This window comes from Amborella trichopoda, chromosome 8, assembly GCF_054954075.1.
Source record: "Amborella trichopoda isolate Santa Cruz 75 chromosome 8, AtrichopodaSantaCruz75HAP2 v2.0, whole genome shotgun sequence".
Classification (NCBI taxonomy): Eukaryota; Viridiplantae; Streptophyta; class Magnoliopsida; order Amborellales; family Amborellaceae; genus Amborella; species Amborella trichopoda.
Window position 1 is genome coordinate 1,437,434 of NC_142343.1, and position 19,879 is coordinate 1,457,312.

Consider the following 19,879-nt stretch of genomic DNA (forward strand, 5'->3'; position numbering starts at 1 on the left):
GTGGCAGGAATAGAACATGTGCGGTCCCTAACTAACCCACCAACATCAGCAGGCCAAGAATGCCAACTGAGCTACAATCAAAAATCATTTTTATTAATAGACTTTTCCAATCCCTAACAAGCTTTCCTTTAGCATGCCCAATTCCATAATTTCATTAAGATTTTAAACAATCCAACAAGGCACATGTCCAAATTTTATTATAGCATGTAATTTTGGTGTAAACAATTTTTAGGATTATCTGAAAATCTATTTTTATCTTAATTATAAAATTTTAAAGTCAAAATCAAATAGATCTATAAACTTTTTGAAAATGGACGGTCAAGGTAATGTGTTACAAGACAATATTTATGGCACTCTTCGTTTTTTTTCATATTCATACATCTCAATGTCAAGATGATCAATTACAAGGTTTTTCAACATTAAAATAACATTTTCCAATGAATTATTTCTTTAATTCTACAATTTGGTTGCAACCTTATAGAAAATTTTTAAACTGTAGATCAAATCTAGACAAACCTAACATTCCTCACTCACCAAAGCCAAGCCAAACTCTTCCTTTTAATATTTTCCTCACTCTCCTTCAAAAACCCTCCCTTTTTTTTTCCCTTCCACACTTGCCACAGTAATGCAGCCCAAAAACTTTTCCAAATAACTTAACCTACCTTTGGTTACAAAGGGAGATTCATCATAATCAAAGCCTTTTCCCAACACCCGTATTGTCAAATGGAAATCCAAAACTAAGGCCCTACCCCATTGTATGCAACAAGTTACTTGGATTCAGTTCCTGCTATTCAATGTTCATCGGCATATCTCTCTCTCTCTCTCTCTCTCTCTCTCTCTTTCCCCTACTCCATTCCGAAAGTAAAGTAACTGGTGACATACAGATGCATAACAATCTCTCTCTCTCTCTTACCCCCTAGTTCATTCCGAAAGTAAAGCAACTGGTTACATACAGATGCATAACAATCTCTCTCTCTCTCTCTTCCCCCCCTAGTTCATTAGATGCATAACAATCTCTCTCTCTCTCTTCCCCCCCTAGTTCATTAGATGCATAACAATCTCTCTCTCTCTCTTCCCCCCCTAGTTCATTCCGAAAGTAAAGCAACTGGAGACATAGGCATGAATCTTATCAGCGAGCATGTAAGTACATTGGATAGTTTAATTCCAGACAAAATAAATTCATGGACGCAAGAAGTAACACCATCCATGGATGTTATACTGAAAAATCCAAATCAGATCTCTCCATTTAATTTTTGGGATTTGATGTTCACATCTTTGAACTTCAACAAAAGCTTGATCAAGTCACACAGACAGTTGAGATCAACTTCGATGCCACATGTAAACCGCTCCACTCCCTGCCTATTATGTGGTCTAATGGAGTAGAGTACAAAAGAGGAACATGCTCCAAAGATCATCCCATCACATGTGTGTTCTTCAAACACATGCAGGGTCTTCAAGTCCTTAAAATGAAATTTCAAAGAGTTCCCAGTTCCAATCCACTCAGATGCCAATATTGATTGAGCTTCTCAAAGATGTCTATGAACTGAACATGAAAACATAATGTATCAAAATTGACATGAACCATATCATATGACATTTCTCCCAAAAATATAATGTCAAATTAAACATACCTGGACATTTTGCAGTTCATGGATTGAACTGGAGATGGAAACACTTACTGCAAGAACTTTTGCTTAAAAGATCTCAGTGAACCAGATTCCATAGGAGATCAGCCTATCACTGCCATTTTGCCACAGATGTAACAGTTACATCAGAGGATCTTCAGGTTGAGGTTACGTTCATGCCACCATCATTCATCTGATTCTTTGAAGGTCTTTCTGGGGAATGATACTGTATATTTCAGGCTTTCTTTTTCTGTCACTCATCCCAATTTTCTCCTGCTTTGATTCTGACACGTTCTCCATTGAAATGGATATATTTCAATTTCAAGCCATATTTCTGCAACACTTGCTTCTGCTTCTCCTCCTCGCCCAATTGCTGGAATGCACGTGCAACTCTTCTCACAGAGTCTTGATCTGGTTTCACCCCTAATTCTTCCATGTCAGCAAAAACCTAAGAAAATTAAACACATTTGTTAGAATTGTGAAGAGATTTCACGCCTTTGGAACACAGGCCACACACAGAATTAATAGTGTGTAACATTGCTAGAATAGATCGTCAGGTTCAAATAAAACAGAAAACAATGTGATTGACATCCCTAATCATGAATTTCAACAAGGTCATCCATTCACCATGATGTGTCAATGGATGTTGTGTATTTCCATTTATAAGATGGTCATTTTATCTCTTTTCTTCTTTTTGAGGATTAAACTGATTTTTGTATTATGATAAAGAGGTGTACAACTTGCGTATGGCTGTGTCTGTGCAGAATGGAACAGCCAAAACCCATAAAAGAACAAAGTTTCTTACATTGGAATAAACAAAAAAGTCATGCTTAGGACTACGGTCTGTTTACTATGAAACTATGGTCAACAGCCCCTTCTTTAGGGAGTGTATCCACTGCTTCGTTTACCTCGCACCAGGAATGCTTGTGAAAAATCTGTAGATTGCAGGAAATTGCAAAGTTCTGGTTGAACAGCTGTTCTAGGTACCAGGGACATCGGGCATGGATAGCAACTTTATCTCGGTTATAGCCATTGCGATCAGCATAATCTTTTAATCTTTTACGGATATGCTAATACATTTTTGCTAATTGTAATTATATACATGAGGTTTATCCCTCAGGATTAAATGGGCCTGCTTTTCACATTACCAAATTTATACGACTCTTGACATGGTATCGGACCAATTCTATCATGTAGAACAACGGTTTAATGTGTACATCCTCAAAAAACATGTACCAATTCCTCTAGGGAATAGCTTGTGGGTGTATGTCTTGATAATCCTGTGTATTTAGCTCATCAGAGGCAATAAGGCATTAATTCTTTATCGGAAGGCTTGTCCCTCCCTGTTTTCCTTTTCCTCCATTATATCTACCAATGATCTACAGGCTGTTGCTCCTCTTTATGAACTGTTTATATAAAGAAAATAAACTAGAAACAAGCAGACCTTAATCATACCCTTCAAGTTCAAGCTGCAATCATATTGTTTACAATTTCATGTTGGGTGTAACATTCCACAACATTATATGGCATAAGATGTGCACCATTTATTCTACTATGAAGTGCAAATTAGTAATTGGGAATAATCTTGTGTATCTTGTATGTCTTGATAATCTTGTGTATCTTGTATGTCTTGATAATCTTGTGTATTTAACTCATCAGAGGCAATAAGGCATTAATTCTTTATTGGAAAGCTTGTCCCTACCTGTTTTCCTTTTCCTCCATTGTATCTATCAATGATCTACAGGCTGTTGCTCCTCTTAGGAACTGTTTATATAAAGAAAATAAACTAGAACCAAGCAGACCTTAATCATACCCTTCAATTTCAAGCTTCGATCGTATTGTTTAAATTTTCATGTTGGGTGTAAAAGTCCATAACATTACATGGCATAAGATGTGTACCATTTATTCTACTGTGAAGTGCCAATTAGTAATTGGGAATAACCTTAACTTGGACTAATCATTTACAAGGTAACAGGAAAGTCCTAAGTGTATGTTTTAGCTGAATTTTGCATTTCATTTTCTTCTATTTTGATGTGCTATCAAGCCTACATTTTCTATGTTTGCGTTAATTTCCTTTTAAGTTTACTTCTTTTCATTGCTGAGAGCCACCAAGCATTTCTCTGAAGTTTCTTGCAGGGTTTTGAATGTCAACGACTGCAGCATATTTACTCACTCCAACCCTTATTTTGTGAAGTTCAATTCCTAAAAAAGATAAAATCTTAGATCATTAGATTTATTGCAGTGTTTCAAAAGGTTTTGATGCCCGCCTAGGCATTCTGGGGGCCTGACCACATAGGGCAGGGACTATTAATTAAGATAAAAGTTATATTATAATTATTATTTTTTAATTAATATCTATAAGATTTGGTTTTGGATATCAGATATTCACAAAATATCAATTTCATCCAAAGTTTATGACCATTCACAAAATATAAGTCCAAGTCGATAAATGTTCCATCTACAAAATATGTAAAAATATAAAAAAAGTAAAACAAAGCTAATAGGATATCAAAACATCACACATTGTACAAGATGAGAACCAATTATTCATAAAAGTAATCAATATAGGACCAATTTCATCGTCCCAACGAGTTAATAATCAATTAATCACAAAAAAAATCAATCTTTCAACTACAAAAGTGTAAATATATCATAAAAAGAAAAAAAAGCTAAAAAAAAGAAAAATCAAAGGATTCAAAACATAATACATTATAACAAGAAAACTCAAAATGTTATCATAATGGCATAAACCTCATCTATTCGATCGCCAAAAGTCCTCACTATTGACCATTAGAAGCTCAGAAAAGTACCACGAAGCATTGCCTTTGATTTTGGAAGAAATAAAAAATTTACTGATCTTTCGATATATCACAAAATAAAGGTTTTTGGGGAGTTCTTTCTCTCTAGATGGCACCGATTTGGTTTTGGGGGTTTAGAATGTCCCCCAAAACCCTTCCCCCCCACCTCCCCCCCTTCTAAAGGGGGGAGGGGGGATTACTATTTTTTACCGTATTCCGCCCTCGGCAACCTATGTCAAGGCGGCACCTAGGTGGCTGCCTTGACTGTAGTGCCTAAATGCAAGCCGCCTAGGTTCCGCCTAGGCGTTTTATGCAACAAGCAGCCTAGGCAGTTGGGCGGCCGAATTTTCAAACATTGATTCATTGATAATTTGGTTCAGCTAGGAGTCCCCTAAAACAGGTATCCACTCTTGAAACTAATATGAATGTAGGCGAGAGAAATCTCAAGTTTTCATTTATAACTAAGAATGTTTTATACATATATAAATTCTGGAATCTCTCAAATATTCACGTGGTCATTCTGACCCTCAGATATAACTTGCTGGTTGGAAGTTCCTTGTGTGATCAAAGATCTTGCATGTTTCCGGAAATTTAAAATAAAAACTGCACCCAATGCATGACATTCATTATGAGAGAAAAGGGCGGACAGTGAAAAGATAAAAACTATCCGTACTCATAGGTGTTCACTTTGTACCTCTAAGAGCTTATCAGGAATGTGGTGATGATCATATAGAGACATCATCCGAGAAAATAAGCGCTTTGAGATCGAGCGTGTATATGTGTGCAATATCATATTCCAAATAGTTTCAGCTTCATCAACCCTCCCATCCATATCAAATGCCAATAATAGGGTATCGTATGTTCCCATTGTCAATACTTGACCTTTGGACAGCAACCATTTAGAAACCTATAAAAAGCTCAACTCATGGTACATAAGTGAAAGATTCCCTGTCCAGCAGTATTAGCAATGTGCAATTTATACACCATGTTAAAAAGATCCGTTCATAAACATATACTCAACTGCATTGGATTGCTCATTCAGATTCTGACTAGATAAAGCTTAAGAAGTTTGATGCACAGCATGTACGACAGTTTCAAAGAGAAATATGTAACAAATAAACTCGAAAGACAAGTGAGAGAAGAAAACTGTAAATGGAAGTGCACGATGGAACTGATCCATATTCTCTTTTGCAAATAGCATACTCAAAAAATCATTCAAAATGATCAATCAATTTTCAAAAAAGGATCTAGTAAAATATAAATTCACAGAATGGGAAAGTACTGCAAAACCATGCAAATGGTTAAAAAAAAATAAGGCATAAAAGGAAAAACCATAATGACACAGCTTGAATGAATTAAATATGGACAAAAACGAAAACCTTACAGCTGCCATAAACATACAGTACACCAGGAAAGGACAGAGGAGGCAGGAGGTGCCTTATTGTTCAAAAATAATTGAGAAGGGCAATACAGACTCTCTAAATGAAAGGATAAATAGAACAGTATGATAGGAGACAGACATAGCATAAGCATTGGACATCATACAGCTCAACATGTAAGAGGAACCAGATATACGAAGGATCTTAGGCATTGTTGGGGTGAAATGTACATCCAATCAAACTACAAATAAATGTGTTAGCTGATGATAACAATGTTTAAGCTAGCAAATTTCTGAGTGCACCCCTCAAACCCTATGTGCCATTGGAAGTTGAGTTTTCATTCTTCATATCCTTCAATTCATTATCTTTGTTGAAGTTTGAACCAACACAAGCCTCCCTTTAGTTTTCAATAAAACTCTGTTAAGTGTGACTCCATGGATACTAGACAAAAATCAAGGACATTCATCTACTAGATGAAAATCTAGGAAATTCTTCATTCTAGGAACCACATGGAAATTTGAACTCCACGGTAAATTAAACCAGACAGAGAGGTGTTGAGGAGAAGTTAATTCTAAAGACAAAGTAAGAAAAGCAAAAGATCCAAAGAAAGACCAGGCGCCTTCATGAAGAATGAAATACTTCATAAGCGAAAAAAAAAGGGGGCATATTCATACTATTTTATCTATTTATGCTTTGAATATAACGAAGAAAGGAGAAGCTATACATATTTGGAGGAAAAATAACAGCAGAAAAGAGAAGCAATCAGAAGTCCCAGAATTCCTGTAACCCTGTAGTAACATATTTTTCTTGCAAATATAGGAAACGGGCTTGGGTCCAGATGATAGAGGCTAGGTTTTCATAGCCCAACGTCTCAAGTTCCATTCCTATGTTATGTAACCTTGTCAAAAAAAAAAAAAACATATTTCTGTAAATATCTATCGACTAAGAAATCATCTCTCCTTTTAGCCTTGGTTGGCTCGCCATAAAACAGTGCCCTGTATCAGCGATCACCCTAATGAAAAATCTGAACTTGCAAAGCAAGGTGATATCCTTCAGACCCATGGGTCTTAAAAAATCATTCTTACTTGAGGAAGACATTTCCTGACTGTAATTGACCATAAGCACCCTTACCCGACCATCATTGGGTAGTTCCCTAAGCTCTACCTGATGCTCACCCAAACCTTAGAATTGATTATATGTACGACTTCCATTGGCTTTGTGCTAAGCCCATCAAAAAATGTCTACAACATTTCATTTTTATGAGAAGCAGAAACCATTGAACAATAGACCCAAAATTATAACTACGGAAATTTACCTCCAAGACATAATCGCGGTTAATTCCACAATAATCTTAAAAGATGATTTTAGAAAGAATCAAAGAACAAAAGTTGCGTGTACTTCACAGGTCATGGTCTATTAGTGCAACAAACAATCAGCAATAATGTCACTGTTGATGAATGTTAACACTGCATGGAAAGCAGAAAAATTGTGAATGGATATGGTGGCATGCTGAAAATTAAAGTCACAAATTATACAAATAAAAGTTTAATTTATCATGTATATAAAAGGAATGAGATTAACATGATCCGTAAAGTGCTTAAGAATTGTAGAGCTACAAAAACCACACCTGTATTACCCGTAGCCATCGCCTTCTCTTGCGCAAAATTCCCAGAGCTTTCGCTGCAGCAATAACAGGAAATTCAGTTTCCCAAGCAGCCCATTCATCCAATGCTACATAAATAGCCTCCTTCTCATTTGAAACCCTTGAAACCTGATAAAAGAAATTGCTTCATTTATAAAATGCCAGAAACTGTTCTTACCAAAAGATATCATGCTCCAAAAGATAGTCACGTCCCAATTTAGGTGAGAGTAATTAAAAATACATCCAATGGATGTAGTGACAAATATTATCATGATATCTGTGACAAGATAGGCAAATAGTTCTGGAAATCAAGGATAACCAGATACTCCAATAGCAAGTAGCTTTAAATACCAGCAATGAGAAGAATTTTTATTTTATTTTTGAGAAATATCATAATCGATACATACAAATGCCAGATACGCTTTGGGAATCTAATGAATCACTATGGCATCACAAAGGCAACCATGAGAATGATTTTGTATACTTTCATCATTTCCCAATTTGTCACAATCTCATTTGCTTCTCTCAATATATGCAGGAAGGCGGTGTTGAGATTTGGTAAAAAGTGTTCACAGGCTTCCATGAATATTTGGACCCCCCCTTGGCCCATGAAATTGCATTTTTTGATCCCGTCAACCTCAACTGTACTCCATGAATATGTGGACTCCTCCCCCCCTCCCCGGTCCTTGGCAGAAGGTTGAGCAGAAGAGTAAGGAGGGCCGGAACTTCCTCCTCATTGGAATCGCATATGCTGAAAGGTCTTAGAAAAGGTCACAAGTTTTTCTACCATGGTGGTCTTTAAGAACATCACCAGATAGGCCAGGATTAACTTAAGGGCCGCCATTGAAATTTAATATAAGAACTTGTATATCTAAATTTTTTTAAATAGAATTTAATATCAAAGTGTCTTGGCTAGGTGGAATCCATTTTCACTGTTTTCTGCTCAGGTTTTTTTCTCCATGCAATAGATTACTAAAATTCCTTTCACAACTTAGCCCAGGAAATCACTATCAACTGTAATTTATCTAATGGCCATACTATTCTATGCCAAACTATCTCGAAGTATGATTGTTTCTCTCCAGCCACAGTACCCAAAGGAATGCTAAAATATGTAATCTCCATAGAACTAGGTCTAAGGCAGGGCCAATCCTTTGCCGATTTTAAAAGCCAAAAGTGACGGGTAATCCACTGGAAACCAAATAAACTCAGCCGATGGTTCCATTGGGAAACTTAAAATAAATAAATGGTGCTTCTGGGAATAACAGTGCTTCTATTCATGAAGATCTATCATTAACACCTTCAATACGAAAAGTCGAGAGGGGTGGCGCAACAACTGGTATCTAGTCTGAAGGGTTAGGGTTCTGTTTTTGGGGGTAACCTTTCGATGGGTTGAAAAGATCGGCAGCAGGTGGAGAAGCAGTAGACCAAGAGACCCGGATGCGGAAATAAGCTCTGTCAACCTCTAGCCAGATGGAAGGGGGGATGAGACGGGGGTCCAGAACTTCCAAAAGTAGCCTGATAGAACCAAGGGGAAGAGTTTCCAGAGATTTCCAGTTGATCTCAATCAACTTGCTGCAGGCTTCGGCCACTCTTTTGAAGGTGATAGGGGACCAAGCATGTAGGGGGAAGGAGGATAGGGTAACCTAGATTCTCTGCTTCCTGAAGGCCCCTTCAGTGGATAACCATTTGTGGAGAGATAGGGTTGTGCCTCTTAATCTGAGCAAAGCGCTAGATTGGAGAGCACAATTCTCCTGTTCCCAAAGTGCCTTCATCTAAGGGAGGTAGATTTTGGAAGGCGTCCTTGTGGCGCATGAATGTTTACATTCCAGGCACCTGGCCAAGAAACCTGGTCTAATCTTCAAGATTGACCGGGAAAAGGCCTACGACCACGTTGACTGGTCGTTATTGGAAGAAACTATGGCAAGAATGGGTTTTGGGGGTGCGTTGGAAGAACTGGATGAGGGGGTGCTATTCTAACCCCTACTTTTCTGTCCTCATCAACAAAGCCCCTAAAGGTTTCTTCCCATCCTCCAGGGGCCTCCGGCCCCCTTCCTCTTCGCAATTTCAGCAGAGATCTTCAGTCAATACACTTCTAAAATGTATCAGGCTGGTCTTCTCTCTGGTTTCAAAAGTAGTCCTTGAGGCCCTGTGGTCTCCCCCACCTCCAGTACGCCGACAATATGTTGGTCTTCTTAGATGCTGCCCCTAACGAAATTGAGAACCTTCGCATTTTCCTGAAATGCTTTAAATATGGCACAGGGTTTAAAGCCAACATGGAAAAATCTATCATGATAGGGGTGGCCCTTACCCAAGCTGAAACTAGAGCCCTTATCCCTGAATGGGAGTGTAAAGTCGACAACCTGCTCACCTCTTACCTGGGCATGCCACTGGGGTTAGGGAAACCCAAAAAGAGGCAATGGTCCCACATCATAAAGTGGACCGTCACCTAGCAGGGTGGAAAGGAAGATACCACTCCTTCGTGGGTACAAATACTCTCATTAAAGCCACCCTGGCCAACACTCCGGTGTACAATATGTCCCTCTGCCATATGCCTGTGTCTGTTGCTAGTCAGCTGGACAGCTAATGAGGAACTTCATGTGGTCTGGGGAAGCAGAATCGAAGAAATTTCACCTTATAGCTAGGATAAAGTCTGCCAACCGAAGCACCTTGGTGAGCTTGGAATTCCCTTACTCAAAAAACAAAACTCAGCCCTGCTTGGAAAATGGTGGTGGCGATTGGTGACTCAAACCAACTTGTTATGGACAGAAGTGCATTGCAAGTACAGAACATCTTTCGATCGCTGGCTCCCGGAGACCGATACCCCCAGCAGACCTTCAGGGACCTGGAAGTCCTTTCTTTCCTCCCTCCCTGGTTTTAGAAATGGTATCAGATTTCATGCTAGGGAAGGCCACAGGGTCCTCTTCTGGTCCGACCTATGGTTTGGCCTTACACCCTTGAGGGATCAGTTCCCTTCTTTGTTCAACTTAGCCACCAACGCCTCCTCCTCGGTTGCTGAAGAGATGATACTCTCAGCCAACAAAAGGATTTGGAACCGAACCTTTAGACGAGCTTTAACTGAGACCGAACTTGAGGACTTTCTCTCTATCTTCCCTCTTGCACTCCTCTTTTCTTGCTGTTTTTAGCCTCGATAACCTAGTCTGGACCCCTTCCCCCTCTGGAACTTTCACGGTAACTTCCTACTATAGGAAACTGTTGGAACCTCCCACCTTTCCTCATTCCCCACCCTCAGTGACTTCTAAAGTATACCTTTCCCGAATCATTGTGTAATGTGCCTTTACGAGGAGGTGTCTAACCCACACCTCTCCATCCACTATAACTTTGCACTTGAACTTTGGGGCAGGATTCTTTGCCACTTCGGCCTGACCTGAGTTACCCCGGCCTCCATCCCATATCTGTTTAAACTTTATGTGGACATCCCCTGGCCCAAGGCAGGTAGAACCTTATGGTGGGCCTCAGTGGCAGCAACCATTTGGGGCATTTGGACCGAGAGGAATTCTTGGATCTTCCAGGGCACTAAGTGCGACAACTCAGCTCTCTTCCACAAGATCATCTCCCAAGTCATTTTCTGGGCTACCCACCGCAAGGAATTTCACGGGGTCGCGACCACGACCCTCCTACCCCGATGGAATGATATCATTATGCTCCGCCCCCCTCGACCCTCTCCTGCTTCAAACTGGGTCCCTCCAATGGACGGCATGATAAAACTAAACTTCGACGGTTGCTCTCTCAGCAACCTCGGACCTACTGGAGTTGGGGGGGTCTCTAGAGATCACCTAGGCAATATCTTGGCTTCCTTTTCAGAGAGCATAGGCCACGCTGACTCCAAATACTCCGAATCTTTGGCCCTCCTCACTGGTCTAAAATTGTTCAACCACGACTGAGGCCACTACCTCTTGCTAAAAGGAGATGCCCTTAACGTTATTTCTTGGGGTGTTGGTCACGCGGCTCCACCTTGGTACCTTGCCTCAATTTTTTATGAGGTTAGACACATATGCAGGGACATTAACGTCTCCTGGACACACATTTGGTTAACGTCTAACTCCTATGCGGACCAGTTGGCCAAGGGGGGAGCACTTTTGAACACTTGACAGTATGGGAAGCTTCACCCTACTCTTGGTGCCCCTGTGGCTCTCTACTTTCTCCTTTTTGTACATTTTGTGATGGCCAGATTTATTATGCCCCACATAATTTTTGTACAGGGCCCTTCTGTAGGGTAGCCTATTTTTTGTCGAGGGACCCGACCTGTGGGTCACCTTGAAGGTCTGATGTATTTTTCCTATCTTCAATACAACCATTCCTCTTCAAAAAAAAAAATCAAAACCATTAGGGTAGCTTGTAATCATGAGTTTCAGGATGGCTTGAAGTGCATTAAAGTGGTTCACACTTTATGCGAGATAGACTACTTGATGGATATTAGTCAACCGTACGTTTCCACTTTAACAACAACTGTAGATGGGTTTGCTACACCATTAACGCATGGTAGGCATAATAACTCAGCAAACAAACACTCAATCCATTTCATATTCATTCTGTTACTTTAGAACTCACAAAGCTAGGGTTATTTGGGTTTTCCTCTTTGATTATCCTATACAATGTTCAAAAACACCACGGAAGCCACCGAGGTGAGCACCCATAAACAACCTTTGCGTATTTGTCTCACATCTAACACTTGGAGGACATTTCTTCTTTTTCTTCTTTTTATATAATAGAGAGAAAATATGAGTCCGTGAGAAATGGGGGCCTCACATCGAACATTTGGAGGTCATCTTCTTCTTTTTCTTCTTCTTATATAATAGAGAGAAAATATGAGTCCGTGTGTGTTTGTGTATGTATGTGACTGACTGTGTGTGAGACAGAGGCCTCATATCAAACAATTGGAGGGCACGTTCTTTTTCCTCGTCTTCTTATACCTAGAGAGAGAGCACATAGGCTTGTGAGCAAGGTTTCAAAAATGCTAAGCGGCCCCTAGGTGGCCTGCCTGGAGCCCAGCACCTAGGCGGGAGCTCAGAACCTCGGGCGCCCCGTCGTTTTAGAAAAACGAAAAAACGCCTAGCCGCCCGCCCAAGTACAGCTGTGTAGGGGCCGCCTGGGTCTAGGCGGGCGGATTTTTGGTCCAGGCCGCCTAGGCAGGCGCCGGGCAGATTGTTTTTTAAAACAATGGTTGTGAGCAAGAGAGAAGGGCCTTGAGCTCTTAACCATTTTTATAAGCCTTAACTTCTTTTTTTCAATTATTTTTTAAGGGTGTTTATGCTTCTTCTTTTTTTGGGAACATAGGCATTGGGGAGCTAGATTTGCCCCACAAAACTCTTTCGCCCCCACCACTGGGTAAAATTACTTTTTTGCCTTTCGCTGAGGTGACCTACTAGGCAGCGCCTTGGAGCAAGTATGCCAAGTGCGCCACCTAGGCGAAACCATTTGGCCTCCCAGTTGCCTAGGTGGCCAGGAGGCTGAATTTTCAAACAATGATTTTATAACAGGTTACACTGAAAGATGAAAGAAGGCCATAAACCAACCAGGATCTGACGGTTGCCAAAAACCCTTGATAAGCATGCACAAAAACATGCTCACAGATTGTGAACAACGAGCACTACAGGTCAAAACCCTTGTATAGGATAAGTAGCCACATGGGAAACTGCCCCATCATTATTCCCATAAGAGAAGATATATCACAGTGGCACAAAGGTTCCTAAGATATACAGACTCTGAAAAGTCTTAAGCCTCATGTGACATCAATGGGAACAGAGAAAACCTAGAACCAGCCATGCCATTTAAGAACTTTATCCCTTGGATTAAAAAGAAAACCCATGAATCATCCAAAGCTTGGGCAGGATGAAAAGCACCTAAAGATGGTTTTTGTGCAAAGAAGACCCTTCAGAAGATGGGCATCATCATCTTCAGTCCATGACTCCACTATGTTTTCTTGGTGCAGTGTGCCTCAAGGGCATTGAATACGGACCAAGAATTTAATGTCATGATCCATCCATACAATGCAGAAAGGGAGACAAGTTGATAAGGACGAAAAAGAAAGCAGATAGTCAATGACCATGAATACTGCTATCACATTTTTCATAACTGTCTTCCTCTTTTTCTTCTTTAGAAAAAAAAAAGTAACCCTTGATCCACCAATGACTTCTTAACCTGACAAAGTACAATTTCTGATAGGACACCTTTTATCTATTTATAATATGTCTGGTATAGGCTTAGATGATCTTGTGTAACAATCCTATTTGATGAAAGAACATGATGTTGGTTTTCCCAATTCCTAGGACAACTTCAATATAAACCACAGTTTCTGGGAATTCTGCTTTCACATGATTTGTAGGAATATTCAATGCATTCAGCCGCATGCTGCATGCAGACACTAATGATTTCAATTACATTCCCACGAAGCAACCATAACCTTCTAAACATTTTATATTCAATCTGATTCTGATGACAACTTGGCCCTACAATGACAGATAAAACCCACCATGACTGTGCCTGCCCCAACTGATCTCCATATTAAGTTCAAAACCTAAAGCATCATATCAGAAGAGGCAAATTCTTACATCCATTCAAACAAGACAAGTGTTGCAGGCCTGAAACTTACGAAAATAACTTACAATTCGCACTAGATTGAGAGCCTTTTGGCTAGACCCAGCTGAATCTCTCTTCATCCAGAGGTGGTGTTCTTTCTTGAATAACTTCTTTGGCTTCCTAGCAAGTAATGGTAACAATCACGAATATAGTGAAAATTTTGGATGCAATAGCTCCTCTCATATCCAAGCAACTGCCCCAAAGAAAGGTATCACTATCAAGAATAAATGGAAATCATGCCCACTTTTAGTAAATATGTCACAAATCATTTGTATGAAAATAAGTTCCAAACAGGTAAAAAATTCTGTTCCAGGACTGTTCCAAATAAGAATGATGATCAAATCAGGGGAAAGTAGAAACAGCACTGTACATTAATGTTCTTAAATTTGTGTCATAGACCTGCTCATTTTGGCTGGAGAAGAGAAGCACTTCAATGCCTCAGCCAATTCAGGGAGGACTTCAGTCTTTTCTTTAATTACAAAGTATTATAAAAATTAAGAAAAGAATAAAATAAAGAAATAACCAAAAAAAAAAAGACAAACCACCCACAATTTTGCGCTGTGCCTTAAAGCTGTAACACCCCTACTAAAAGGTACTGGCTAAACCATGCAATATCTAACCCCTACAAATAAGATAAAATTGACATGTTCTGTGCTTATCAAAATTCAAATATAAATGATAAATAACAGAATCCAAAATCTTTTAGATTTGAATTCTTATTTACAAGGCTTCTAAAATGATTATATATATGTCATCCTGAAAAATCTCCAGCCAACCTGTTAATATTCTAAATTTTAAAATCCCAAAGTAACAATCAATTCGTTAAAACTCAAAACTCATATTTACAAAGCTTCTAAAATGATTATATATATATATATATATATATATATATATATAGGGTGCTGTTTCTGTAAGGTTGCAACCTTAAACAATCCAATTAAGGCAACCCTTAAATTTTTATCATAACATGTAAGTTTGTTATAAAAAATTCTTAATATTATCTTAAAATCTATTTTCATACCTAATTAGAAAATTTTAAATTCCAAAAAGGGTTAAAATCAAATAGATCTATAAATATATAAAAATCTTGAATATGGACGGTCTAGATAATGTATTGCAAGATGCACTATTTCCAGGACTCAAAAACCTTTTTTCTTTTTCATATTCATACATCTCAATGTCAAGATGATCGATTAGAGGGTTTTTTCGACATTAAAATAACATTTCCGATAGATTTTTGAGGTGCATCTGTGATTCTACATTTTAAGGTTACAACCTTATATAAACTTTTCCCATATATATATATATATATATATATATATATGTCATCCTGAAAAATCTCCAGCCAACTAGCCTGGTAATATTCTAAATTTTAAAATCCCGAAGCACCAATCAATTCGTTAAAACTCAAAAATTTTCAGGAGAAATTAATACTGACCAAAATATTGATAAATTGGCAAGAAATTTTGTGAGAAATTAGAACCAAATAAAACCATGATAATTGGCAAGGAAAAAGTACAACCACCTCTACTAGTGTCTAATCTATTTCTCTAAATAAATCCAAAAATAGTGTCTAACGCATGTTAGAAACACTTCTTTCTGACATTGGATTGGTAAAAACACGTTTCTCCCTTATCACCTAGTGATATGGAACTCTATCACCTAGTGATGTGAGACTATGCATCTAGGCTTAAGGTTGCAAGTACGAATTGCACACACACAGAGACACACACACACATGCACACACACAAACACACTGAATAGCTAATTGTTACATGCAAGTTCTAGATTCTTATACCATGACCGAACAAGGCTTTTGTTACATACAAGGCTTGTCATAAAAGATACAGGACTAAAAACACTGACCGAACACTTCTTAGACCTGTAAGTTATGTGTTTATGGACAATGGTCAAAATATCCTACATCATGTTTGGTATCAGTGATGCAAAAAAAGAATGAAGAAACAGAACCTGCCAATACAACTTATATAATAAAGAGTGGTACAGTTATGCTCTTTAACTCTCCTATCCAGGAATTACGAAAAAAATGAATAAGCCACAACATGCAAAGAGCCAAAAACTTTGACTATTTTATCATAGGACTGGTAAGGGGAGGAGCCTGGACTGACAGCGCTAGCACCAGTCACCATAGGGCCAGCCCGAGCCCCGGCCAAAGAGGCCCTAGCCATGTCAGGGCCATGCTGGGCCAATTTGGGCAGTCTTGCTGTGGCCCTAGCCCAAGCTCGGCCCTAGCCCAAGCCTGGCCCTTAGGTCATGGTAGCCCAGCCCTGGCCCAGCCTTCGGGCCACATCTTGTGGCCCAAGCCCTAGTTTTTTAGGGCTGCCCCACCTGGCCCATTGCCAGGAGTATTCTATTAGACTATATCTACATTTCATATGATATTTGTCACTTACATAAACTTTCTATGTAGCTCATTCTCATGACAAATTGTAAGAAGATTCATGCCAATGTTCAGGAAGGCGAATTCAGCGGCCTAGGCCAGCACCCAGATATTTAAGTGGCCCAAGAGTAGGGGTTCTTTTTTCTTCTTTTTGTCCTTTTTTATTTTTAGTTGGGGTGGGGTGGGGGGTTGAGAGAGAAAGACTATGGGTCTATGTGTGTATATGAGTGTGAGGGTGGAAGAGAGAGAGAGCCCTTGGCTGAAGGCCTGTTTTTTGGCCAGGGGCTCCATCAGGCAGCCTAGGTGGCGCCCAAGTACATTACCGGATAGGGCCCCACCTAGGCCCTATTTAGTTCTTTTGGCTACTTAAGCAACCAGGCAGTAGGATTTTTCATCAATATACATGCCTATTGATCTAATTGTATTTACTGCATTATGCCACTTGAATTTAAATGCCCATGGGCTCCACCATTCAACTGACTAGAATCACTGTTTGGGGTGTTTTTGTGGCACATTCAACAAAATTATATAATAATCATAAGGTCCTTAGCCTCAAGATCCCCAGTGATGAACTTCCAATGATACAGAACTTTGGAAATACCCTTGGAAAGATGAATGTATGGTTATATATAAAAAATCAGGAAGGTAGAAACCAAAATAAGTGGCAGTTTTCGGGGATTCAGCCGAGTTACTTGGCCTCACCACATGGCAAGGTGAGTTTCTAGTGAGACTGCTATACAACCATGTTTGTATATCTTATATAAATTAATATATCTTTCTTCACGCAAAATCATTCAAAACGCAGGTTGGCTAGCATGCATGGCTGCTTGCCAACAAGTTGAGCGTTCTACGCTTTCCACAAACACGGCCTCGTTCATTTTGATAATGCACTAGAGTGATATGAAGTTCTTCATAGGAAAAAAAACCCTAGAAGGACATAAATTTACTTGTTTTTCTTTATCACAATTGTCAATCCACAGATTGAGCGACATCACTAGTCTTAATGGGATCAACCACAGCATGCTCCCTCAAAATATTGTAACATTTAAAATTTAGCCTTCAGAGTACACGCACACGCGCACACACACACACACACATTTAGGCTTGAAACCTGTATCTTGAGAGTTCCCTTTCCTTTATGCAAGATATTAAATTAAGTGGAATCCCATTACAATCCTTTGAAAGTTTTTACTTTGGTTTTTGTGAATTTAGTTAAGCTGGGTCACATTCTAGTTCTGTTAGGTTCCTGGAACACCTTTCAAGAGAATTTTAAGAGGTGGATCTGAACTGGATTTACAAAACTTGCATATAGTTTTGCAATACTTTAAAATTATACTTTTGGAGTCATTAAAAAGTAACCAAGAAACTAACCTTGAGCGTCATCATTTGAAAGAATAACTGCTAAGGTCACATTCCAAGTATATTTTGAATCATTTGTCTCACATTCAAACTTTCATACATATGAGCATTCCTCAAACAGTTTAGAAGTTTTAACCAAGCGAGAGGTAGAGAAGAGAACCAAAGTAAATCTCCATATATGTCAATCTATATCATATTTTAGATTCTAAATGCTCTTAAACCTCATCCTCCTGAGCACCACTTCGATGAAAGTACACAGTAAATTATTATTATTATTATTATTTTGGAGAAAACATCTGTGCAGATTGCATTTATTTAAGTTTACTAGCAAAGCTTTATTCAGTATATTGATTAGTATTCCAATCACTATTTAACATTCCATTAACTTCGTTTTTTTTTTAGGGTTTTAACATTCCATTAACTTGATGTTACAAGAATGTCTCATAAGAAATATTTCTAATACAAATGCATCAAATAAATTATAGAACTTTCAAGTCCTTACTCATCAACCGGTGTAATCAACGGTGCAATTTTCCTTGAATCATGTGAACAGTCCCAATCCTGTAATTGGGCACTCTGCATTTTCAGAAGGTAATATGTTATTCTAATTCAACAAAATCCAGATAAAATATCTTCCTGTGTAGAAATGTTTCAGATTATAAAAATATCAAGCAAGCTCAGAAGATAAAAAAGGCATCAAATTACAATAAAGTATATAATAGAGTTTGAAACATTAAAACTAATCAGAATTCTGCCAATCAAATCAGAAAGCAAAAGATTCAATCAATCAATGTCTGGATAAAATACAAAATAGAACTGCACGCCAAGTACACATAAAAATGCAATCTCATTGAAAATATACTAAAAGAAGCCGAATAACCTACTTTCTAAATAACCAGAAAGTGAATGATTACACAACTGATTTCATCTAATAATCTTAAAGAGTAACTTCTCACGCTTCGAGTTCACATTTATATAATGGAAATGTACAGAGATTAGTGGATTAAGCCTCTACATTAGAAAAATAATCTAGAAAAGTGAAAACCACATGTTTATAAAAGGATCTACAGTTCCCATTCATACAAGCACGAAAAATTATAAGACCAAAAAAATCAAATACCCATTAGTTAAAACTAGTAGAAAATTCATACCGTGCCAGAAAACAATCGAAACCATCTTCCATTTTTTCTCGAAATTCTGAGGTAACTTGTTTTCCGGTGACAATGACTGGTGTTCCCAGCTAAAAACCCCAAATTAATGCTTGAAACCTGAAACATAAATAACAGTAAAAGTTATGGAAACCACGAGAGAGAGAGCCTCAAATTCAAATACCCATAAAAATCAAGGAAAGATAGAGACACGCCGTCTTAATTAAACCTGCGAAAGTTGGGTCAGGGTCACCATGGACTCAACCTGTTCGATGCCTTGCTTGCCTGAAAGTCTGAAACAATTGACGTTTGCCCTAACTCGAATAAGTATGAAATTTTAAAAAGCCACGTCTAATGTTCCCTCAGGAGCATAGTTTAATCGGCGGGAAGATCTATTTGGGGACTTTTTTTAATTTGAAATTAGAAAATATTTATATAGAACCGAGGCTCTAAACAATCAAATTAGAGCCCACCTCAAAAGTTTCACTAGCAAATGTTATTTTGATGTCCAAATATCCTCAAATTGATCTTGACATCAAAATACATTGAAATAAGAAAAAAAATTGATTTCAAGTTTTTCAAATAGTATATCCTGTAACATATTTTTTTATCGTCAATTTTCAAGATTTTCAAATTTTTAATTTATAATTAAATATGAAAATATATTTTAAGGCTATCACAAAGATTTTCAGTATTAAGACCACATTTCTCGACACTATTTGAAGGTAGGCTTTACTTTAATTGTTTAGAGCCTCGGATTTATACAAACCGCACCCTTTGAAATTTTAGGAGCCACCTAATAATATAATTTAAAAGTTTCTATAAGGCCGAGGCCCTAAATAATCAAATTAAGTCGTACCTCACAAAATTGTTGGAAGATGTTATTTCGATACTAAAAAACCTTCAATTCGATCATCTCGACCTCTAGAT

At 38.4% G+C, this 19,879-nt stretch overlaps 1 protein-coding gene across 10 annotated transcripts; it reads right to left on the reverse strand.

The window, feature by feature from the left end:
- Nucleotides 1-1,216: 1,216 nt before the first annotated feature.
- LOC18437885 (Pentatricopeptide repeat (PPR) superfamily protein) lies at nt 1,217-19,470 on the reverse strand. Of its 10 annotated transcripts, none has more exons than XM_020669491.2 (8): nt 19,179-19,470; nt 18,953-19,069; nt 18,304-18,377; nt 14,068-14,161; nt 7,430-7,573; nt 5,118-5,330; nt 1,632-2,073; nt 1,217-1,543 (listed from the first exon to the last, which is right to left on the reverse strand). In XM_020669491.2, the coding sequence occupies exons 1-7, from the start codon at nt 19,203-19,205 to the stop codon at nt 1,879-1,881; spliced, it is 864 nt and encodes a 287-aa protein (XP_020525150.1). In that variant the 5' UTR covers nt 19,206-19,470; the 3' UTR covers nt 1,217-1,543; nt 1,632-1,878. The 10 variants fall into 10 exon arrangements, with proteins under 10 accessions (XP_020525150.1, XP_088729323.1, XP_088729326.1 ...); XM_088873197.1 differs by having other exon boundaries at nt 19,215-19,436; XM_088873200.1 differs by having other exon boundaries at nt 14,068-14,234; nt 19,179-19,300.
- Between the last annotated feature and the right edge of the window lie 409 nt (nt 19,471-19,879).